Source organism: Pristiophorus japonicus, chromosome 11 (genome assembly GCF_044704955.1).
Source record: "Pristiophorus japonicus isolate sPriJap1 chromosome 11, sPriJap1.hap1, whole genome shotgun sequence".
Classification (NCBI taxonomy): Eukaryota; Metazoa; Chordata; class Chondrichthyes; family Pristiophoridae; genus Pristiophorus; species Pristiophorus japonicus.
In genome coordinates this window covers 12,313,394-12,331,869 of record NC_091987.1, presented here as the reverse complement: position 1 = coordinate 12,331,869, position 18,476 = coordinate 12,313,394, and the positions used below count along the sequence as shown (strand labels likewise).

The following is an 18,476-nucleotide window of genomic DNA, read 5'->3' as shown; positions in this document are numbered from 1 at the left end:
TACTGTCCCTGCAAGCCATTTTGGCCCCCTGCCATAGTTTAGCACAAACACTTTGTTGCCAATCTCATTCCACCTCCCCCTCGAATTTCGGTCATGGTACTCATTTAGCTTCCAGCGCTTTGCCTCAACAATTTCATGCATGTCTGGGAGGATTAACGAGAGCCTCGTCTTTAAGGTCCGTTTCATCAATAGTTGCGCGGGGGGAACCCCAGTCAACGAATGCGGACGAGATCTGTATGCCAGCAGCAGTCGCGACAGGCAGCTCTGCAGCGTGGGACCTTGGATTTTTAGCATGCCTTCTTTAACGATTTGCACTGCTCTCTCCGCCTGGCCATTGGAGGCCGGCTTGAACGGTGCCGTCTTAACGTGATTTATGCCGTGGTCAACTATAAAATCTTGAAATTCTGTGCTGGTGAAACGCGGACCATCATCACTGACCAATATGTCAGGAATTCCGTGCGTTGCAAACATGGTTCGAAGGCTCTCCACAGTGGTGGAGGTGGTGCTCGAGTTTAAAATGGTGCACTCGATCCACTTTGAAAATGCATCGACGACTACGAGGAACATTTTGCCCATGAATGGGCCCGCATAGTCTACATGCACCCGCGACCACGGTGTGGTGGGCCAGGGGCTTAGGGGGGCCTCCCTGGGGGCATTATTGAGTTGGGCACAAATGGTGCACCACCGGACGCAGAGCTCCAAGTCTGCGTCAATGCCAGGCCACCAGACGTGGGAGCTGGCTATGGCCTTCATAAGGACGATCCCCGGGTGCTCGCGGTGGAGCTCCCGGACAAACGCCTCCCTGCTTCGCAAGGGCATAACTACTCGGCTGCCCCACATCAGGCAGTCTGCCTCTAGTGATAGTTCATGCATGCGCCTATGGAAAGGTTTGATCTCCTCGGGTCAGGCATCGCGAGCCTCTGCCCAGTCACCAGTTAAAACACATCTTTTGACTAAGGATAACGTGGGGTCGCTGGTCGTCCAGGCTCTGATTTGGCGAGCCGCCATGGGCGAACCTGTGGATTCAATGGCATTGATTGCCATGACCATCTCACAGTCCTGTTCATCGGACCCTTCCGTGGTCACCAGGGGTAGCCTGCTAAGCGCGTCGGCACAGATGTCTGTGCCTGGCCTGTGCCTTATTGTGTAGTCGTAAGCAGCCAGCATGAGTGCCCACCGCTGAATGCGCATCGAGGCGTTGGTGTTTATTGCCTTGCACTCGGATAGCAGGGACATAGAAACATAGACATAGAAAATAGGTGCAGGAGTAGGCCATTCGGCCCTTCTAGCCTGCACCGCCATTCAATGAGTTCATGGCTGAACATGCAACTTCAGTACCCCATTCCTGCTTTCTCACCATACCCCTTGATTCCCCTAGTAGTAAGGACTTCATCTAACTCCTTTTTGAATATATTTAGTGAATTGGCCTCAACAACTTTCTGTGGTAGAGAATTCCACAGGTTCACCACTCTCTGGGTGAAGAAATTCCTCCTCATCTCGGTCCTAAATGGCTTACCCCTTATCCTTAGACTGTGTCCCCTGGTTCTGGACTTCCCCAACATTGGCAACATTCTTCCTGCATCTAACCTGTCTAACCCCGTCAGGGGTTTGTGGTCGGTTTCTAACGCGAACTTGGCCCCGAAAAGGTATTGGTGCATCTTTTTGACATGTACACGCACGCGAGCGCCTCGTTCTCAACCATACCGTGCCCGCGCTCCGCCCGCGAAAGTGACCTGGAGGCATAAGCAATGGGTTGTAATTTACCCGCATCATTTACGTGCTGTAAAACGCACCCCACCCCGTACGCTGACGCATCACATGTAAGAACTAGCTTTTTACCTGGGTCAAAAAAGGCTAAAGCACTGTTGGAACATAGAAGGTTGCGTGCCTTATTGAAGGCGCGTTCTTGGGCGTCCCCCCAAAACCAATCGCACCTCTTTCTGAGTAGCACGTGGAGAGGCTCCAGCAGTGTGCTCAAGTTCTGCATAAAGTTCCCAAAGTAATTGAGTAGCCCGAGAAAGGCGTGCAGTTCCGAGACATTCCGGGGCCTGGGTGACAGACGAATTACTTCGGTTTTGGATTCTGTTGGGCGGATTCCATTAGCGGCAATCCTTCTGCCCAAAAATTCAACCTCGGGCGCGAGAAACAGACACTTGTATTTCTTAACTCTTAGGCCTACCCGATCCAATCGACTTAGTACTTCCTCCAAATTGCGGAGATGGGAGTTGGTGTCCCTACCCGTGATGAGTATGTCATCTTGAATCACAACCGCCCCAGGGATGGACTTGAGCAGACTCTCCTTGTTGCGCTGGAATATAGCAGTTGCCGACCTGATGCCGAATGGGCATCGATTGTACATAAAAAGGCCTCGATGTGTGTTGATGGTGGTGAGTAGCTTAGACTCTTCGGTCAGTTCTTGTGTCATATACGCAGATGTGAGATCTAGTTTTGAGAAAAGTTTTCCTCCAGCCAACGTGGCAAATAGGTCCTCCGCTCTGGGCAGTGGGTATTGGTCCTGTAGGGAGACTCTGTTTATGGTAGACTTGTAATCCCCACAGATTCGTACGGATCCATCAGGCTTCATGACGGGGACGATAGGACTTGCCCAGTCGCTAAATTCCACGGGTGAGATAATGCCTTCCCGCAGAAGCCGGTCCAGTTCATGTTCAATCTTTCCCTCATCACATAAGGCACAGCTCGAGCCTTGTGATGGACCGGTCTGGCATCCTGTGTGATGTAAATTTTAACTTTAGCCCCTTTGAAGGTGCCCACACCTGGCTGAAAGAGATGTTCAAAACGACTTAGAACTGTTGAGCAGGAGGTCCGTTCCTCTGATGACATGGTGTGAACATCATCCCATTTCCAATTTAGTTTTGCCAGCCAGCTTCTCCCCAACAGTGCTGGGAGATCTCCGGGGACAATCCACAGGGGAAGTCGGTTCACCGTCTCTTTGTGTGTGACTGAGAGCATGGCGCTGCCAAGGACTGGTACGATTTCTTTGGTATAGGTCCTTAGTTTGGTGTCGATCCTTGTGAGTTTTGGTCTGTTGTTTTTGTGTGGCCACAGCTGTTCAAATTGTTGGACGCTCATGAGAGATTGACTAGCTCCCGTGTCCAGTTCCATGTTGATGGGTATCTCGTTGAGTAGGACCCTCATCATCATTGGAGCCGTCTTGTTGTAAGAACAGTGGACATTGATCGTGTTGACCCGCTGTACCTCGGCGTCCCGGGCACTGTCCCCACCGTCTTCTGGTCCGCTTTCCGACCCTTCCGATTCGTATACCAGCCGAGCTGCTGTTTTTCTGCACATGCGAGCCAGATGCCCTGTATAGTTGCAGTTTCTGCAAACAGCATGCTGAAATCGACACCCCCTTGTTGAGTGCCGTCTTCCACATCTCCAGCACAAACCGCTTCCATTGTTTCCGAAGGATGAGCTGCGTCTGGCTGATCTCTCTTGAGCTTCTCTCAGTTTGTAGTTGATTGCTCGCATTGTGGGTTGATGAGCTGTGAACGGCCGTTCATGTGGCCCTTGATGGCTTCTGGCACCACTGCCTGCTGTTGAAGGCCTGCTCTCCTGCCTTTGTCTGTGTGGGGGTAGCGGTTTGTTTCATGCTGTGAACCCCTTGTTCCGATGTTTCGTTAGTTGTCGTGCCCGCAGTATAGATCAACCTTGTTTCTTCTTCTCCTGCCAAGAATGTCTGTGCGACCAGTGCTGCTGCCTCTAGGGTCAAGTTCTTGGTCTCTATAAGCTTTCGGAATATGCCTGCGTGGCCTATTCCTTCAATAAAAAAGTTTCTCAGTACTTCTCTCCTTAGTTCATCGGAGAACTCACATAAACTCGCCAGCCTCCGAAGTTCCGCCACAAAGTCGGGTATGTTCTGGCCCACACAGCGTCTGTAGTTGTAGAACCTGTGTCTGGCCATGTGTAGGCTGCTCGCTGGCTTCAGGTGGTCTCTCACCAGTGTGCTCAACTCCTCAAACGACTTGCTTGCTGGTTTCTCGGGTGCCAGCAGGTCCTTCATTAAGGCGTATGTTTTCAAGCCACAGCTGGTCAAGAGATGGGCTCTTCTCTTGTCTGCCGTATTGTCGCCCAACCAGTCTTTGGTTACAAAGCTTTGCTGGAGCCTTTCTATAAAGTCCTCCCAATTGTCTCCAGCATTGTATTTCTCATCTGAGCTGTTGGTAGCCATTCAGTGGATTCTGTGATCCCATCCTTGCTGCCACTGTAAGATCCTGACCCTGCAGTACAGACTTATACGAGGCACATGCTGAAGTCAAGGTCACTCTGGACCTGCACCTTTATTTCACAGCTCTTGAGTGCCACACTTGCCTGAGACCTGCCTTTATATATCTGTGTGGGACAGGTATACCGTGTCTCCTGCAAGTGCACCCCTGGTGGTAAAGTATGCTTGTGGTTATAGGTCATATCTAGTTACAGTCATGTATAGCATGGTAAGATACAGTTATATACAGTAGTGTGAGATACATGACAGTAACAATGGCATGAATGAGGGCTTCAGCAGCAGATGAGCAGAGGCAAGGGCAGAGAAGGGCAATGTTACGGAGATGGACATAGGCAGTCTTAGTTATGCCATGGATATGTGGCCAGAAACTCAATTCAGCGTCAAATTCAAGATTGCGAAGTGTGGTTCAGCCTCAGACAGAAGTTGGGGAGAAGGATGGAGTCAGTCGCCAGGGAATGGAGTTTGTGGCGGGGACCGAAAACAGTGGCTTCGGTCTTCCCAATATTTAATTGGAGAAAATTTATGCTCATCGAGAACTGGATGTCAGACAAGCAGTCTGACAATTTAGAGACCATAGAGGGGTTGAAAGAAGCAATGGTGGTAGAGCTGGGTATCATCAGAGTAAGTGTGGAAACTGACACTCTGTTTTCAGATGATGTCACCAAGGAGCAGCACTTACATGAGAATAGGAGGGAGCGAAGGATAGATCCTAGGGGTAACGATGCGGGAGCAGGAACAGAAGCCATTGCAGCCGATTCTCTGGCTATGATTCGACACATAAGAATGGAACCAGGCGAGTGCAGTCCCACCCAGGCCGACAGTACCGTTAACAATGCCAGCTAACATGGGAGCCAGAAAAGGAAGTTGGGTAGTCAGCAGTTTGGTGGGAATAGGGTCAAGAGAACAGGAAGTGGGTTTCTTGGACAGGATAAGAGCGGAGAGGTCATGACGGGTGATCGGAGAGAAGCTGGAGAAAGAAGCGAGTTCAGGGCTAGGGCAGTGGGGAACCTTAGAGGAAGTTTGGTCTGGTGGGCTAGGGGAAGGAAGGGAAGTGGCTGAGGCAGCTGATAGGATGGTCTCAATCTTAGAAACAAAGAAGTCCATGAACTTTGTTATGTCTGTAATGCATTTATGAATGAATCCACGAGGCAATGTGTTGTACTCAAACTGAGTCCCTTATTTATAACTCCGGAGTGAGGCACAAGCATGGTGGGCAGCCTTTTATATTGGGCCCTGCACGCCTAGGCAGGTGACTCTCAGGTCTCCCACCGCAGTGCCCTCTGGTGGCCAGCCTCTGCCACAGGGGCAGAAAACCCCAGTCTCCACCAGTTGCACCCCTTAGTGGTGCCAGCATAGTATATACACAGTGCAAACCTTATTGATAGTACATCAGGTAACAAATCTCCATCTTATGCAACTATACAGTGACTACACAGAGAGTATAACTGTAGTCTTCATATATAACAAGCTCCTCGCATTTATTGTAGATGTGAGAGTGGAGGAGATAGGGGAGAGGAATTTAAGAAGTGGAGAATTGAAGCCGGGGGTTATCTTTACATTCCTGAATGATTCTGGAAAGTGAACAGTTTTGGCAGATGAGAGCCACATCCGATAGTGCTTTGTGTGGTCCAGCCAGATCTGGCGGTGAATGGCTAAACCAGTTGTCCGCCATATCCATTCAAGTCTGCGTCCCTTGGACTTAAGGGAGCAAAGATAAATGCTGTACCAGGTGGAACAGCCAGGGTGAGAGAGAAATGGTTTTAATAGGGACTATGACATCAAAGGTGGTGGTGAGAGTGTGGTTGAGTAGATCAGTAGCTGCTGAAATGTCCTGGTGAATGGAGAGCCAAAGGCTGGACAGCTGGGATTTTGTAAGTGCAGATATAAGAGTTGGGAGAGGTTTTTTTCCAGGGGTGGACACAGACGAAAGGAGGGTTGCGGGGGAGGGGAAGGGGGAGGTGGGTAGAGAGCAATACGAGGAAGTGGTCAGAGATGGCCAAATCTGCGATTGACATGATGGGAGTAGCAAGGCCACAAGAGACGGCGAGGTCGAGGGGGTGGCCGTGAATATGGGTTGCGGCCTTGTACTGACCTCGTGAATCCAGCGTCCCTGCCTCACCCAATCCCTGCAATCGGAAACCCACAAGATTCTGCCCCCCCCCTCCCATTTCCCCTGATCACACTCCCCTCCCCCCACTCCCCAACAAGGCCTCCGATCACACCCCCTGACTCCCCCCCGCCTTACCGATGATCCCCCAATGTACCAGCCCCAACCCTTCCCTTCCCGACCACTGCCCCCGGGCCCCACCCTCTCTTCTTCCTCTCTACGGCCTGGTGCTGCAGGCCTGCCCGTCTGCAACCAGCCAGCCTCCATCTGGCTGGCTGTGGCCTGCGGGGACACCCAATCCCAGGTTTATGGCCCCCCGTCCTTCGCCCGCTCCTAACCCACCTCCATATTAAAATTCAGGCCTGAATCTCTGATACAGTCTGTAAACATATAAATAACTATTACATGTGGTCAATGATGAGACACTTAAAGGGCAGAAATGTGGTTATTTAGCACCATCATTAGCGCCGGGGAGGGGTGTTAAGATGCTGCTAAACACCTACCGACTGAGTGCTGTAATTTGCCAACGCGAACTTCAGTGAAAGATTAGTGGAACTGCACTCGCTAGCGCCGCCCACTCGGTGATGTTACCGAGTGTGCAACGCCCCCGTAGTCCCTCATTTGCAAAATTCACTCTTCCACCTGCGGTAGCGCTTGGCGATGACACCAGCAGGGGAAAGCAGTCGGTCCAATGACAATCCCGGGGCAGTATCAGCCGGAGAGCAAGGTAAGTGCTGAAATTTCAGTTTTTAAACTTCTACAGTTGCAGCGTCGAGAACCTGGAGTTCCGGAATCTGGACTGTTCCGGAATCCGGAACCGACGACACTGCCGACCTTGGGCCTCACCGCCCCTGCCCTTGCCTTGGGGCCTCCTCGCCAGTCTGCCCGAACACCTCCTCGGTGGGGCCCGCCCGAACATCTCCTCAGGCTGTTGAGTGAAGTAAAAGAGGAAATATTAGAGGCTTGACCATCATTTTCCAGTCCTCTATGGATTTGGGCATGGTGCCGGAGGACTGGTAATGGGGTACACTTGTTTAAGAAGGGAGAAAGGGATAGGCCGAGTAATTACATGCCTGTCAGCCTAACCTCAGTGGTGGTAAAATTATTGGACAAAATCCTGAAATACAGGATGAATCTTCATTTGGAAAGGCAAGGATTAATTAGGAACAGTCAGCACAGATTTGTTAAGAGAAGATCGTGTTTGACTAAACTGATTGAATTTTTTGAGGAGGTAACCAAGAGGGTCGATGAGGGTAGTACATACGATGTAGTGTATATGGACTTTAACAACGTTTTTGATAAGGTCCTACATGGTAGACTGGTCACGAAGATTAAAGCCCGTTGGATCCAGGGCAAAGTGGCAAGTTGGATCGAAAATTGGCATAGAGGTAGGAAGCAAAGAGTGTTACAAAAACAAGCTTGAAGACTCTGTGTCTCAATGCGAGAAGCATTTTGTAATAAGGTGGAAGAATTAACTGCGCAGATAGCTGTTAACGGATATGATGTAATTAGGATTACGGAGATATGGCTCCAGGGTGACCAAGGCTGGGAACTCAACATTCAATATTCAGGAAGGATGGACAGAAAGGAAAAGGAGGTGGCGTAGCGTTGCTGGTTAAAGAGGAGATTAATGCAATAGTAAGGAAGGACATTAGCTTCGATGATGTGGAATCTGTATGGGTAGAGCTGCGGAACACCAAAGGGCAGAAAACGCTAGTGGGAATTGTGTGCAGACCACTAAACAGTAGTAGTGAGGTTGGGGACAGCATCAAACAGGAAATTAGGGATGCGTGCAATAGAGGTAAAGCAGTTATCATGGGTGACTTTAACCTGCATATAGATTGGGCTAACCAAACTGGGAGCAATACGGTGGAGGAGGATTTCCTGGAGTGTATAAGGGATGGTTTTCTAGACCAATATGTCGAGGAACCAACTAGAGAGCTGGCCATCCTAGACTGGGTGTTGTGTAATGAGAGAGGATTAATTAGCAATCTTGTTGTCCGAGGCCTCTTGGGGAAGAGTGACCATAATATAATAGAATTCTTTCATTAAGATGGAGAGTGACACAGTTCATTCAGAGACTAGAGTCCTGAACTTAAAGAAAGGTAACTTCGATGGTATGAGACGTGAATTAGCTAGGATAGACTGGCGAATGATACTTAAAGGGTTGACGGTGGGTAGGCAATGGCAGACATTTAAAGATCACATGGATGAACTTCAACAATTGTACATCCCTGTCTGGAGTAAAAATAAAATGGGGGAGGTGGCTCAACCGTGGTTAACAAAGGAAATTAGGGACAGTGTTAAATCGAAGGAAGAGGCATATAAATTGGCCAGAAAAAGCAGCAAACCTGAGGACAGGGAGAAATTTAAAATTCAGCAGAGGAGGACAAAGGGTTTAATTAGGAGGGGGAAAATATATTATGAGAGTAAGCTTGCAGGGAACATAAAAACTGACAGCAAAAGCTTCTGTAGATATGTGAAGAGAAAAAGATTAGTGAAGACAAATGTAGGTCCCTTGTAGTCAGAATCACGTGAATTTATAATGGGGAACAAAGAAATGGCAGACCAACTGAACAAATACTTTGTTTCTGTCTTCACTAAGGAAGACACAAATAACCTTCCGGAAATTCTAGGGGACCGAGGGTCTAGCGAGGAGGAGGAACTGAAGGAAATCCTTATTAGTCAGGAAATTGTGTTAAGAAATTGATGGGACTGAAGGCCGATAAATCCCCAGTGCCTGATAGTCTGCATCCCAGAGTACTTAAGGAAGTGGCCCTAGAAATAGTGGATGCATTGGGGCTCATTTTCCAACATTCTATCGACTCTGGATCAGTTCCTATGGAATGGAGGGTAGCTAATGTAACCCCACTTTTAAAAAAAGGAGGGAGAGAGAAAACAGGGAATTATAGACCAGTTAGCCGGACATCGGTAATGGGGAAAATGTTGGAATCCATTATTAAAGATGTAATAGCAGCGCATTTGGAAAACAGTGACAGGATCGGTCCAAGTCAGCATGGATTTATGAAAGGGAAATCATGCTTGACAAATCTTCTAGAATTTTTGAGGATGTAACTAGTAGAGTGAACAAGGGAGAACCAGTTGATGTGGTGTATTTGGACTTTCAAAAGGTTTTTGACAAGGTCCCTCACAAGAGATTAGTGTGCAAAATTAAAGCACATGGTATTGGGGATAATGTATTGACGTGGATAGAGAACTGGTTGGCAGACAGGAAGCAAAGAGTAGGAATAAACGGGTCCTTTTCAGAATGGCAGGCAGTGACTCGTGGGGTACCACAAGTTTCAGTGCTGGGACCCCAGCTATTTACAATATACATTAATGATTTAGACAAAGGAATTGAGTGTAATATCTCCAGGTTTGCAGATGACACTAAGCTGGATGGCAGTGTGAGCTGTGAGGAGGATGCTAAGAGGCTGCAGTGACTTGGACAGGTTAGGTGAGTGGGCAAATGCATGGCAGGTGCAGTATAATGTAGATAAATGTGAGGTTGTCCACTTTGGTGGTAAGAACAGGAAGGCAGAATATTATCTGAATGGTGACAGAGTAGGAAAAGGAGGTGCAACGAGACCCGGGTGACATGGTACATCAGTCATTGAAAGTTGGCATGCAGGTATAGCAGGCGGTGAAGAAGGCAAATGGTATGTTGGCCTTCATAGCGAGAGGATTTGAGTATAGGACCAGGGAGGTCTTACTGTAGTTGTACAAGGCCTTGGTAAGGCCACACCTTGAATATTGTGTACAGTTTTGGTCTCCTAATCTGAGGAAGGACATTCTTGCTATTGAGGGGAGGGACTGCAGCGAAGGTTTACCAGACTGATTCCCGGGATGGCAGGACTGACTTATGAAGAAAGACTGGATCGACTAGGATTATATTCACTGGAATTTAGAAGAATGAGAGGGGATCTCATAGAAACATATAAAATTCTGACAGGATTGGACAGGTTAGATGCAGGAAGAATGTTCCCGATGTTGGGGAAGTCCAGAACCAGGGGTCACACTCTAAGGGTAAGGGGTAAGCCATTTAGGACCAAGATGAGGAGAAACTTGTTCATTCAATAGAAATGTGAACCTGTGGAATTCTCTACCACAGGTTCATTAGATATATTCAAAAGGGAGTTAGATGTGGCCCTTACATAGAAACATAGAAACATAGAAAATAGGTGCAGGAGCAGGCCATTCAGCCCTTCTAGCCTGCACCGCCATTCAATGAGTTCATGGCTGAACATGAAACTTCAGTACCCCCTTCCTGCTTTCTCGCCATAACCCTTGATCCCCCGAGTAGTAAGGACTTCATCTAACTCCCTTTTGAATATATTTAGTGAATTGGCCTCAACTACTTTCTGTGGTAGAGAATTCCACAGGTTCACCACTCTCTTTGTGAAGAAGTTTCTCCTCATCTCGGTCCTAAATGGCTTACCCCTTATCCTCAGACTGTGACCCCTGGTTCTGGACTTCCCCAACATTGGGAACATTCTTTCTGCATCTAACCTGTCTAAACCCGTCAGAATTTTAAACGTTTCTATGAGGTCCCCTCTCATTCTTCTGAACTCCAGTGAATACAAGCCCAGTTGATCCAATCTTTCTTGATAGGTCAGTCCCGCCATCCCGGGAATCAGTCTGGTGAACCTTCGCTGCACTCCCTCAATAGCAAGAATGTCCTTCCTCAAGTTAGGAGACCAAAACTGTACACAATACTCCAGGTGTGGCCTCACCAAGGCCCTGTACAACTGTAGCAACACCTCCCTGCCCCTGTATTCAAATCCCCTCGCTATGAAGGCCAACATGCCATTTGCTTTCTTAACCGCCTGCTGTACCTGCATGCCAACCTTCAATGACTGATGTACCATGACACCCAGGTCTCGTTGCACCTTCCCTTTTCCTAATCTGTCACCATTCAGATAATAGTCTGTCTCTCTGTTTTTACCACCAAAGTGGATAACCTCACATTTATCCACATTATACTTCATCTGCCATGCATTTGCCCACTCACCTAACCTATCCAAGTCACTCTGCAGCCTAATAGCATCCTCCTCGCAGCTCACACTGCCACCCAACTTAGTATCATCCGCAAATTTGGAGATACTGCATTTAATCCCCTCGTCTAAATCATTAATGTACAATGTAAACAGCTGGGGCCCCAGCACAGAACCTTGCGGCACTCCACTAGTCACTGCCTGCCATTCTGAAAAGTACCCGTTTACTCCTACTCTTTGCTTCCTGTCTGACAACCAGTTCTCAATCCACGTCAGCACACTACCCCCAATCCCATGTGCTTTAACTTTGCACATTAATCTCTTGTGTGGGACCTTGTCGAAAGCCTTCTGAAAGTCCAAATATACCACATCAACTGGTTCTCCTTTGTCCACTTTACTGGAAACATCCTCAAAAAATTCCAGAAGATTTGTCAAGCATGATTTCCCTTTCACAAATCCATGCTGACTTGGACCTATCATGTCACCATTTTCCAGATGCACTGCTATGACATCCTTAATAATTGATTCATTTACGGTTAAAGGGATCACGGGGTATGGAGAGAAAGCAGGAATGGGGTACTAATGTTACAAACATGATCAGCCATGATCATATTGAATGGTGGTGCAGGCTCAAAGTGCCGAATGGCCTACTCCTGCACCTATTTTCTATGTTTCTATGGTGATGGGATGTTTTTGTGACTGGAAGGATGTTTCCAGTGGGGTTCCGCAGGGTTCAGTACTGGGTCCCTTGCTTTTTGTGGTATACATCAATGATCTAGATTTGAATATAGGGAGTATGATTAAGAAGTTTGCAGATGACACTAAAATTGGCGCTGTGGTGGATAATGAAAAGGAAAGTCATGGACTTCAGGAGGATATCAAGCTACTGGTCAGGTGGGCAGAGCAGTGGCAGATGGAATTTAATTCGGAGAAGTGTGAGGTAATGCACTTTGGGAGGGCTAATAATGAAAGGGTATACACATTAAACGGTAGGCCACTTAAAAGTGTAGATGAACAAAGGGACCTTGGAGTGCTTGTCTATAGGTCAGGCCATGTGGATAAAGTGGTTAAGTGCTTGCCTTTATTGGCCGAGGCATAGAATACAGGAGCAGGGAGGTCATGCTTAAATTGTATAATACTCTGGTTAGGCCACAGCTGGAGTACTGTGTGCAATTCTGGTCGCCATATTATAGGAAGGTCGTGATTGCACTAGAGAGGGTGCAGAGATTTACCAGGATGCTGCCTGGAATGGACAATCTTAGCTATGAGAACAGATTGGATAGGCTGGGTTTGTTCTCATTGGAATAGAGGAGGCTGAGAGGAGACCTCATTGAGGTGTACAAAATTTTGAGGGGCTTGGATATAGTGGCTAGTAAGGATCTATTGCCATTGGTGGAGAGGTCTATTACGAGGGGTCATAGTTTTAATGTGGTAAGTGGAAGGTTTAGAGAGGATTTGAGGGGAGGCTTCTTCATGCAGAGGGTTGTGGGGTCTGGAATTCACTGCCTGGAAGGGTGGTGGATGCAGAAACCCTCACAACATTTAAAAGGTGCTTGGATGGGCACTTGAAGTGCTGTAACCTGCAGGGTTACGAACTTAGAGCTGTTAAGTGGGATTAGACTGGATAATCTCTTGTTGGCTGGCGCAGATATGATGGTAAGTACTGCAGAGAATTGAATACGGCCAGGGTGATCTCTTGGTCTAGTTTCGATTGCTTGGATGGGTCGGAGAGGAATTTTCCCAGATTTCTTTTTCCCCAATTGGCCTGGGTTTTTATCTGGTTTTTGCCTCTCCCAGGAGATCGCATGGCTCCGGGTGGGGTGGAGTGTAGAATGTTTTGTGGGGTATCGCGTTTGTGTGAGGCGGACTGGTTGGGCTGGGTGCTCTTTACCTTTCCGCCATTGTTCATTGATTTATATGTAACCTTCAGGGCTGCTGACCGTGTGGCTCTCTGTCGGCCGGCGCGGACACGATGGGCTGAAATGGCCTCCTGCTGTAGATATCTATGTTTCTTTCTGTTTCTATCATCAAAATATATAAGATAATGAGCGGGCACGACAAGGTGGATGCAGTGAGGATATTTCCACTCATAGGGGAAACCAGAACTAGGGGGCATAGTCTCAGAATAAGGGGTTGCCCATTTAAAACTGAGTTGAGGAGGAATTTCTTCTCTCTGAGGATTGTAAATCTGTGGAATTCTCTGTCCCAGAGAGCTGTGGAGGCTGGGTCATTGAATATTTTTAAGGCGGAGATAGACAGATTTTTAACCAATAAGGGAATTAAGGGTTACGGGGAGCGGGTGGGTAAGTGGAGCTGAGTCCACGGCCAGATCAGCCATGACCTTGTTGAATGGCGGAGCAGGCTCGAGGGGCTAGATGGCCTACTCCTGTTCCAAATTCTTATGTTCTTAAGCGATAAGGGAATAAAGGGTAATGGGGATCAGGCAGTGAAGTGGAGCTGAGTCCATGATCAGATCAGCCATGATCTTAATAAATGGTGGAGCAGGCTTGAGGGGACAAATGGCCTACTCCTGCTCCGATTTTTTATGGTCTTATGTTTTCAACAGAGTGTAGAGATATGCAGGCTATGGCAACATAAGATCGGAACACCCGAGAATAAGGTTAAGGAGGTAACGGGACTGCCCTTGAACATAGAAACGAATTACCAATTGAAAGTGAGGTATTGTCAATCCTTCCTTCGCATAGCCAGTAACAATTATAAACTAATCATGGAAAATAAAGTTTAGTATAAACTAATCATAAGGGCACAGATGAATGTGTGATCAAAGAAATGGGACAGACTATAGAAAAGTATAAACTAATCATAAGGGCACAGACGAATGTGTAATCAAAGAGATGGGACGGATTGTAGAATAGTATAAACCATCCACTGTTTGGCCTAACTATTAGCCTTCGTAAAACCGAGGTTCTCTATCAGCCTGCCCCTGGCACCACAGCACCAGCTCCCACAGTCTCCACCAGCAGTATACAACTAAAGACAGTGGACAGCTTCAAGTACCTTGGCAGCACCATATCAAGTGATGGGTCCTTGGACAAGATTGATGCAAGGATCTGTAAAGCCAGCCAGGCACTTGGTCGCTTGCGCACCAAGGTGTTGAGTCACCATCACATCCGACTGTCAACTAAACTGTTGGTGTATAGAGCAGTCGTTCTCTCATCTCTCCTTTATGGATGTGAGACCTGGACACCATACAGGCGACACATCAAAAAGATGGAAGCTTTCCATATGCGCAGTCTCAGATCTATACTCCACATACGCTGGCAAGACCGGGTGTCAAACCTTGAGGTTCTGGAGAGAGCACAATCAACTAGCATCGAGGTGATGATCAGGCGAGCCCAGTTCCGGTGGGCTGGACATATCATCCGCATGGATGAGTCAAGGATCCCTCGTCAGCTTCTTCACGGCGAGCTCTGTGAAGGTCGAAGACACCAGGGGCGCCCCCGCAAGCGCTATAAAGATTGCATTAAGGCTAACCTCCAGTACTGTGGCATCTGACCAAAGGACCTTGAGAATACAGCAGCTAATAAAATCCAGTGGCGAACCTCACGAGGACTGCTTGCCAGACCTTTGAAGAAAGCCGATGTCAACGCCTGCGGGACACTAGAGATGGCAGTACTGTCAGCATCAGGCACACTAAACTTCCCTTGTCCGATGTGCAAGAGACTATGTGCATCCAGAATTGGCCTATACAGCCACTTGAAGACACATGCCATTGACGATTAGCACACACGTTGGATACGACAGACTAACAAGCATAAACCAGGAGGGGAAACACCACCCTAGGCAGCGAGAACCTAGGAACCACTCTCAAGAGAAGCTGGACCTTAAGCTAGCAGCTTAAAGCAGGACACCAGTGGTGGAGATTGATCACCTTTGTTAACGGGTAATACGAGCACAAGTAGTGAGGCTTATGTGCTATTTTATACATTGTTTGTACTTTAATTCTACTTTGGGAAAAAGTTTATTTGCCTTAATCGTAACGTTTGTTGACGACTTTCAATACTTGACGTCCCACCAAATTGTTGTGACTATAGTGACTAAATATGCACCGAGTAAACTGTTTACAAACCTACAGTGAATTTTGGGCAACAAGAGATAATTTTTAAAGACTTAACGGCTTGCTAGAATTCCTTGTGGGCCAGTAGGAGCAAGAGTGCTCCCTCCAGGCCTCACAAGGAGTCCTTGGGCCTCCCCAACCACAGCCTCCCCCTGATCTCCGATTGCCCCAGAGAAACCTACCCTTCCCTTCCCTGATCTGCCTCAAGAACCCAGCCCTGGCCTCCCCCGATCTGCCTCAAATATCCCAGACCCAGCATCTCCCGATCGCCCTCAAGACCCATCTCCTCCCAGCAAATTCCCACATTTTACTGAACGGGTGGATTGGAGCAGGTTAGCCATACCTATGAAGGAAATGCACGTCCGAATTTCTGGATTCAGCTAATTTGCATGCCCTCACCAGCCAAGTAGTAAATCTGGCCGGGTGTCAGGCGGGACGCTGAAAACCTTTATTAAGATCAGCAGGGCCCCACGTTCCTGAACTCTCAAGATGCGCCAAATGTTAAGCTGAGGAGAAACAGGCCAGGAACCATTACACTGAGTCTCTGCCTCCTTTGCGCTTACACAAATTTCCTGAGACATCCCCAGGCATGGGCAGAAAGCTCTCACCTGAAACAGGTGCAAGCATTCAAATGGCAATGATAGAGGAGTGACTTCAAAATGCCTCCCATGTCATTATTCTGGGTTTTCACCTAGTAGATGCCCAAACAGTGTGGGAATCCAGTGAACTGGGTTTTAAAGGTTGTGGCCAACCCTATTAGATTGAAGGATGTGGAAATGAGCTGCCAGCAACCTGCTGCCAGGTAAGTTGTTGATTAGTCAGGCCAGCAAGGGGGAACAGCAGGGGCTGGAGGCCAGCCGCTGCTATTTTTGACAAGTGGTGGACATTACTTATCAATGTTACAGGCCTAGAAGGTCTACAGCAACAGGAAAATTCCAATCTCTGATCTACGTTGAATCAAACCAGTGGCCCGCAAGATCCCAAGGCACTACTTTGAAGAAGTTCTCCCCAGTGGCCAATATTTATTCCTCAACCAACATCACTAAAACATATTATCTGGTCATTATCACATTGCTATTTCTGGGAGCTTGCTGTGCACAAATTGGCTGCTGCATTTCCTACATTACCACAGTGACTATACTTCAAAAAGTATTTCATTGCCTGCCAAAAACTTTGGGATGTCCTGAGATTGGGAAAGTCTTTATATAAATGCAAGTTCTTTGGGTATCCACCAATTCCTCGGAGCTGAATCGAGAAATTCGTGGATGCCTCTCCCGTCATAGCTACTGCTAACCTGCCCCAATCCACCTGTTTAGTAAAATGTGAATGTTTGAGACAATGGTATTGAAATAACTTAGGCATGGATGGCTAAGTATTTTTTCTGGAAAGGAAGATGTGTATTTGCTTGGAGATGTTGGATGCTCTATAGGAGAGAATTTTAAGATGGGCGAGCGGGTGGTGGGATTGAGTGCGTGTGGGGGGTTAACTGGGCAAAAATTCCGAGCATGTCGGGAAGCCGGCCTCAATCCGCAGATTTCCGGGTTTATCTGAGGTGGGACAAGGGCCGGGCAGCCATCCGCTCCCAGGAGGCGAGTTCCCATTTTAGGTATGTTAAGAGGCTGGAAGCCTCAAATTTAACCTGCTTCGCATGTTTTACTGTGGCCGGATGGGTTTACATTCTGCATGTCTTTATTATATTTTGAATTAAATTGTCATTGAGAATTTTATCCTGGATTAATTCACGATTGACTCTCCCCTATTACATGGAAGGCCATCTCCTGCCTCAGGACTGCAGTCTCTCCCCTGCAGGAATTATTCTAGTGATTCCGAGCAGAGTGAGATTTCAAGACAAACCAGCAAATAAAAAATATTGAGTTTGTATTGTCTGAGCTTTGAGGGCCAGCTTGCCAGGGCTTGGATACCCTAAATTAGAGCATGACTGGATGTTATTCTTGAGATTTGCAGCTAGAGTATATCCCTGGTTCCTCTCAGCTCATCACAAAATGACCAGCTTCCTCTTTTTTAATATTCTCTTGTGTCTGTGTGAATCTGTGTGACATTTGGATGGATAGATAGTTAGATATAGGTATAGAGAGAGAGAGAGAGAGAGATGAAGAAAAGCCGAATACTGCGAATGGTGGAAATGTGTAATAAAAGAAGAATCTGTGGGAAATACTCAGCAGCAACGTTTCCGCAGCGGTCTGAAGGCCGCTCACCATCTTTTACATGGAATAAACCGCGCAAGCTGGAAAATTTGAATTGCCCAAGCAGCCAGTTATAGGGACTACTGAAAAAAAATGATAGGGAACATTCCTCAGCAGGCCACACAGCTTCTGTGGAGAGGGAAACAGTTAACATTTCAGGACGATGATATTTCGTTAGAATCTTCAGCTTCTTCCAGTTCTGAAATGATTCAAACCTGAAACTACCCAGTAATGCCAGTGTTTTGTTCCACAGACTGCAGATCCCGAGAGCCTGTTCCTTCTCCTTCTCCTCCCCTCACTTTATATGTAGAAGGGTGAGCCCAGACGACAAACTCACAGAATAATAATATTAATAAAAAGACGATGGCCCCGATATTTCCGGGCTGGTTCGAGGCGGGTTGGGTTCAGGTTTGTGATTTTTAACATTTCATCATCCCACCCGACCCATACCCCACCTGTTTTTGTGGGTTAAAATTCTCCCCGCTGACTGCAGAACAGAAGGTCTGCTTTGAAAATCCAAATTGAGCTGAAGCAACAGCAAACCTGGATCCAACTGAATAGCTGAAAATCCCTGGATTTTCACACTTCCAAGATGATTTGCTGGTCAATGTAAACACAAACATTAATTGTTTCAGTGATCACTCATTATTCTTTGGGGTTCTGATCTGAAACGTTCCCACTAATAAAAACATTGTTCCTCTTTCATTACAGAGATACTGAGACTCAGAATATCACCCTAAACCTGACCAATATATCTGAACTGATCAAGAAGAGGATGGAGACATCTAAAAAGTACCTGTCTGCCATACTGGAAATGTTAAGTAAGAGAATTCATAATTTATCTGATATC

The 18,476-nt window shown here is 47.4% G+C and overlaps 1 protein-coding gene across 1 annotated transcript in view; it reads left to right on the top strand.

Moving 5' to 3' along the window:
* Positions 1-18,476, top strand: part of LOC139275966 (E3 ubiquitin/ISG15 ligase TRIM25-like) — a 55,905-nt gene that overhangs the window by 25,257 nt on the left and 12,172 nt on the right. Inside the window, exon 7 of the mRNA XM_070893226.1 lies at positions 18,338-18,447. Within this exon, the coding sequence (XP_070749327.1) occupies positions 18,338-18,447 (110 nt within the window). The remainder of the gene's footprint in view (positions 1-18,337; positions 18,448-18,476) is intronic.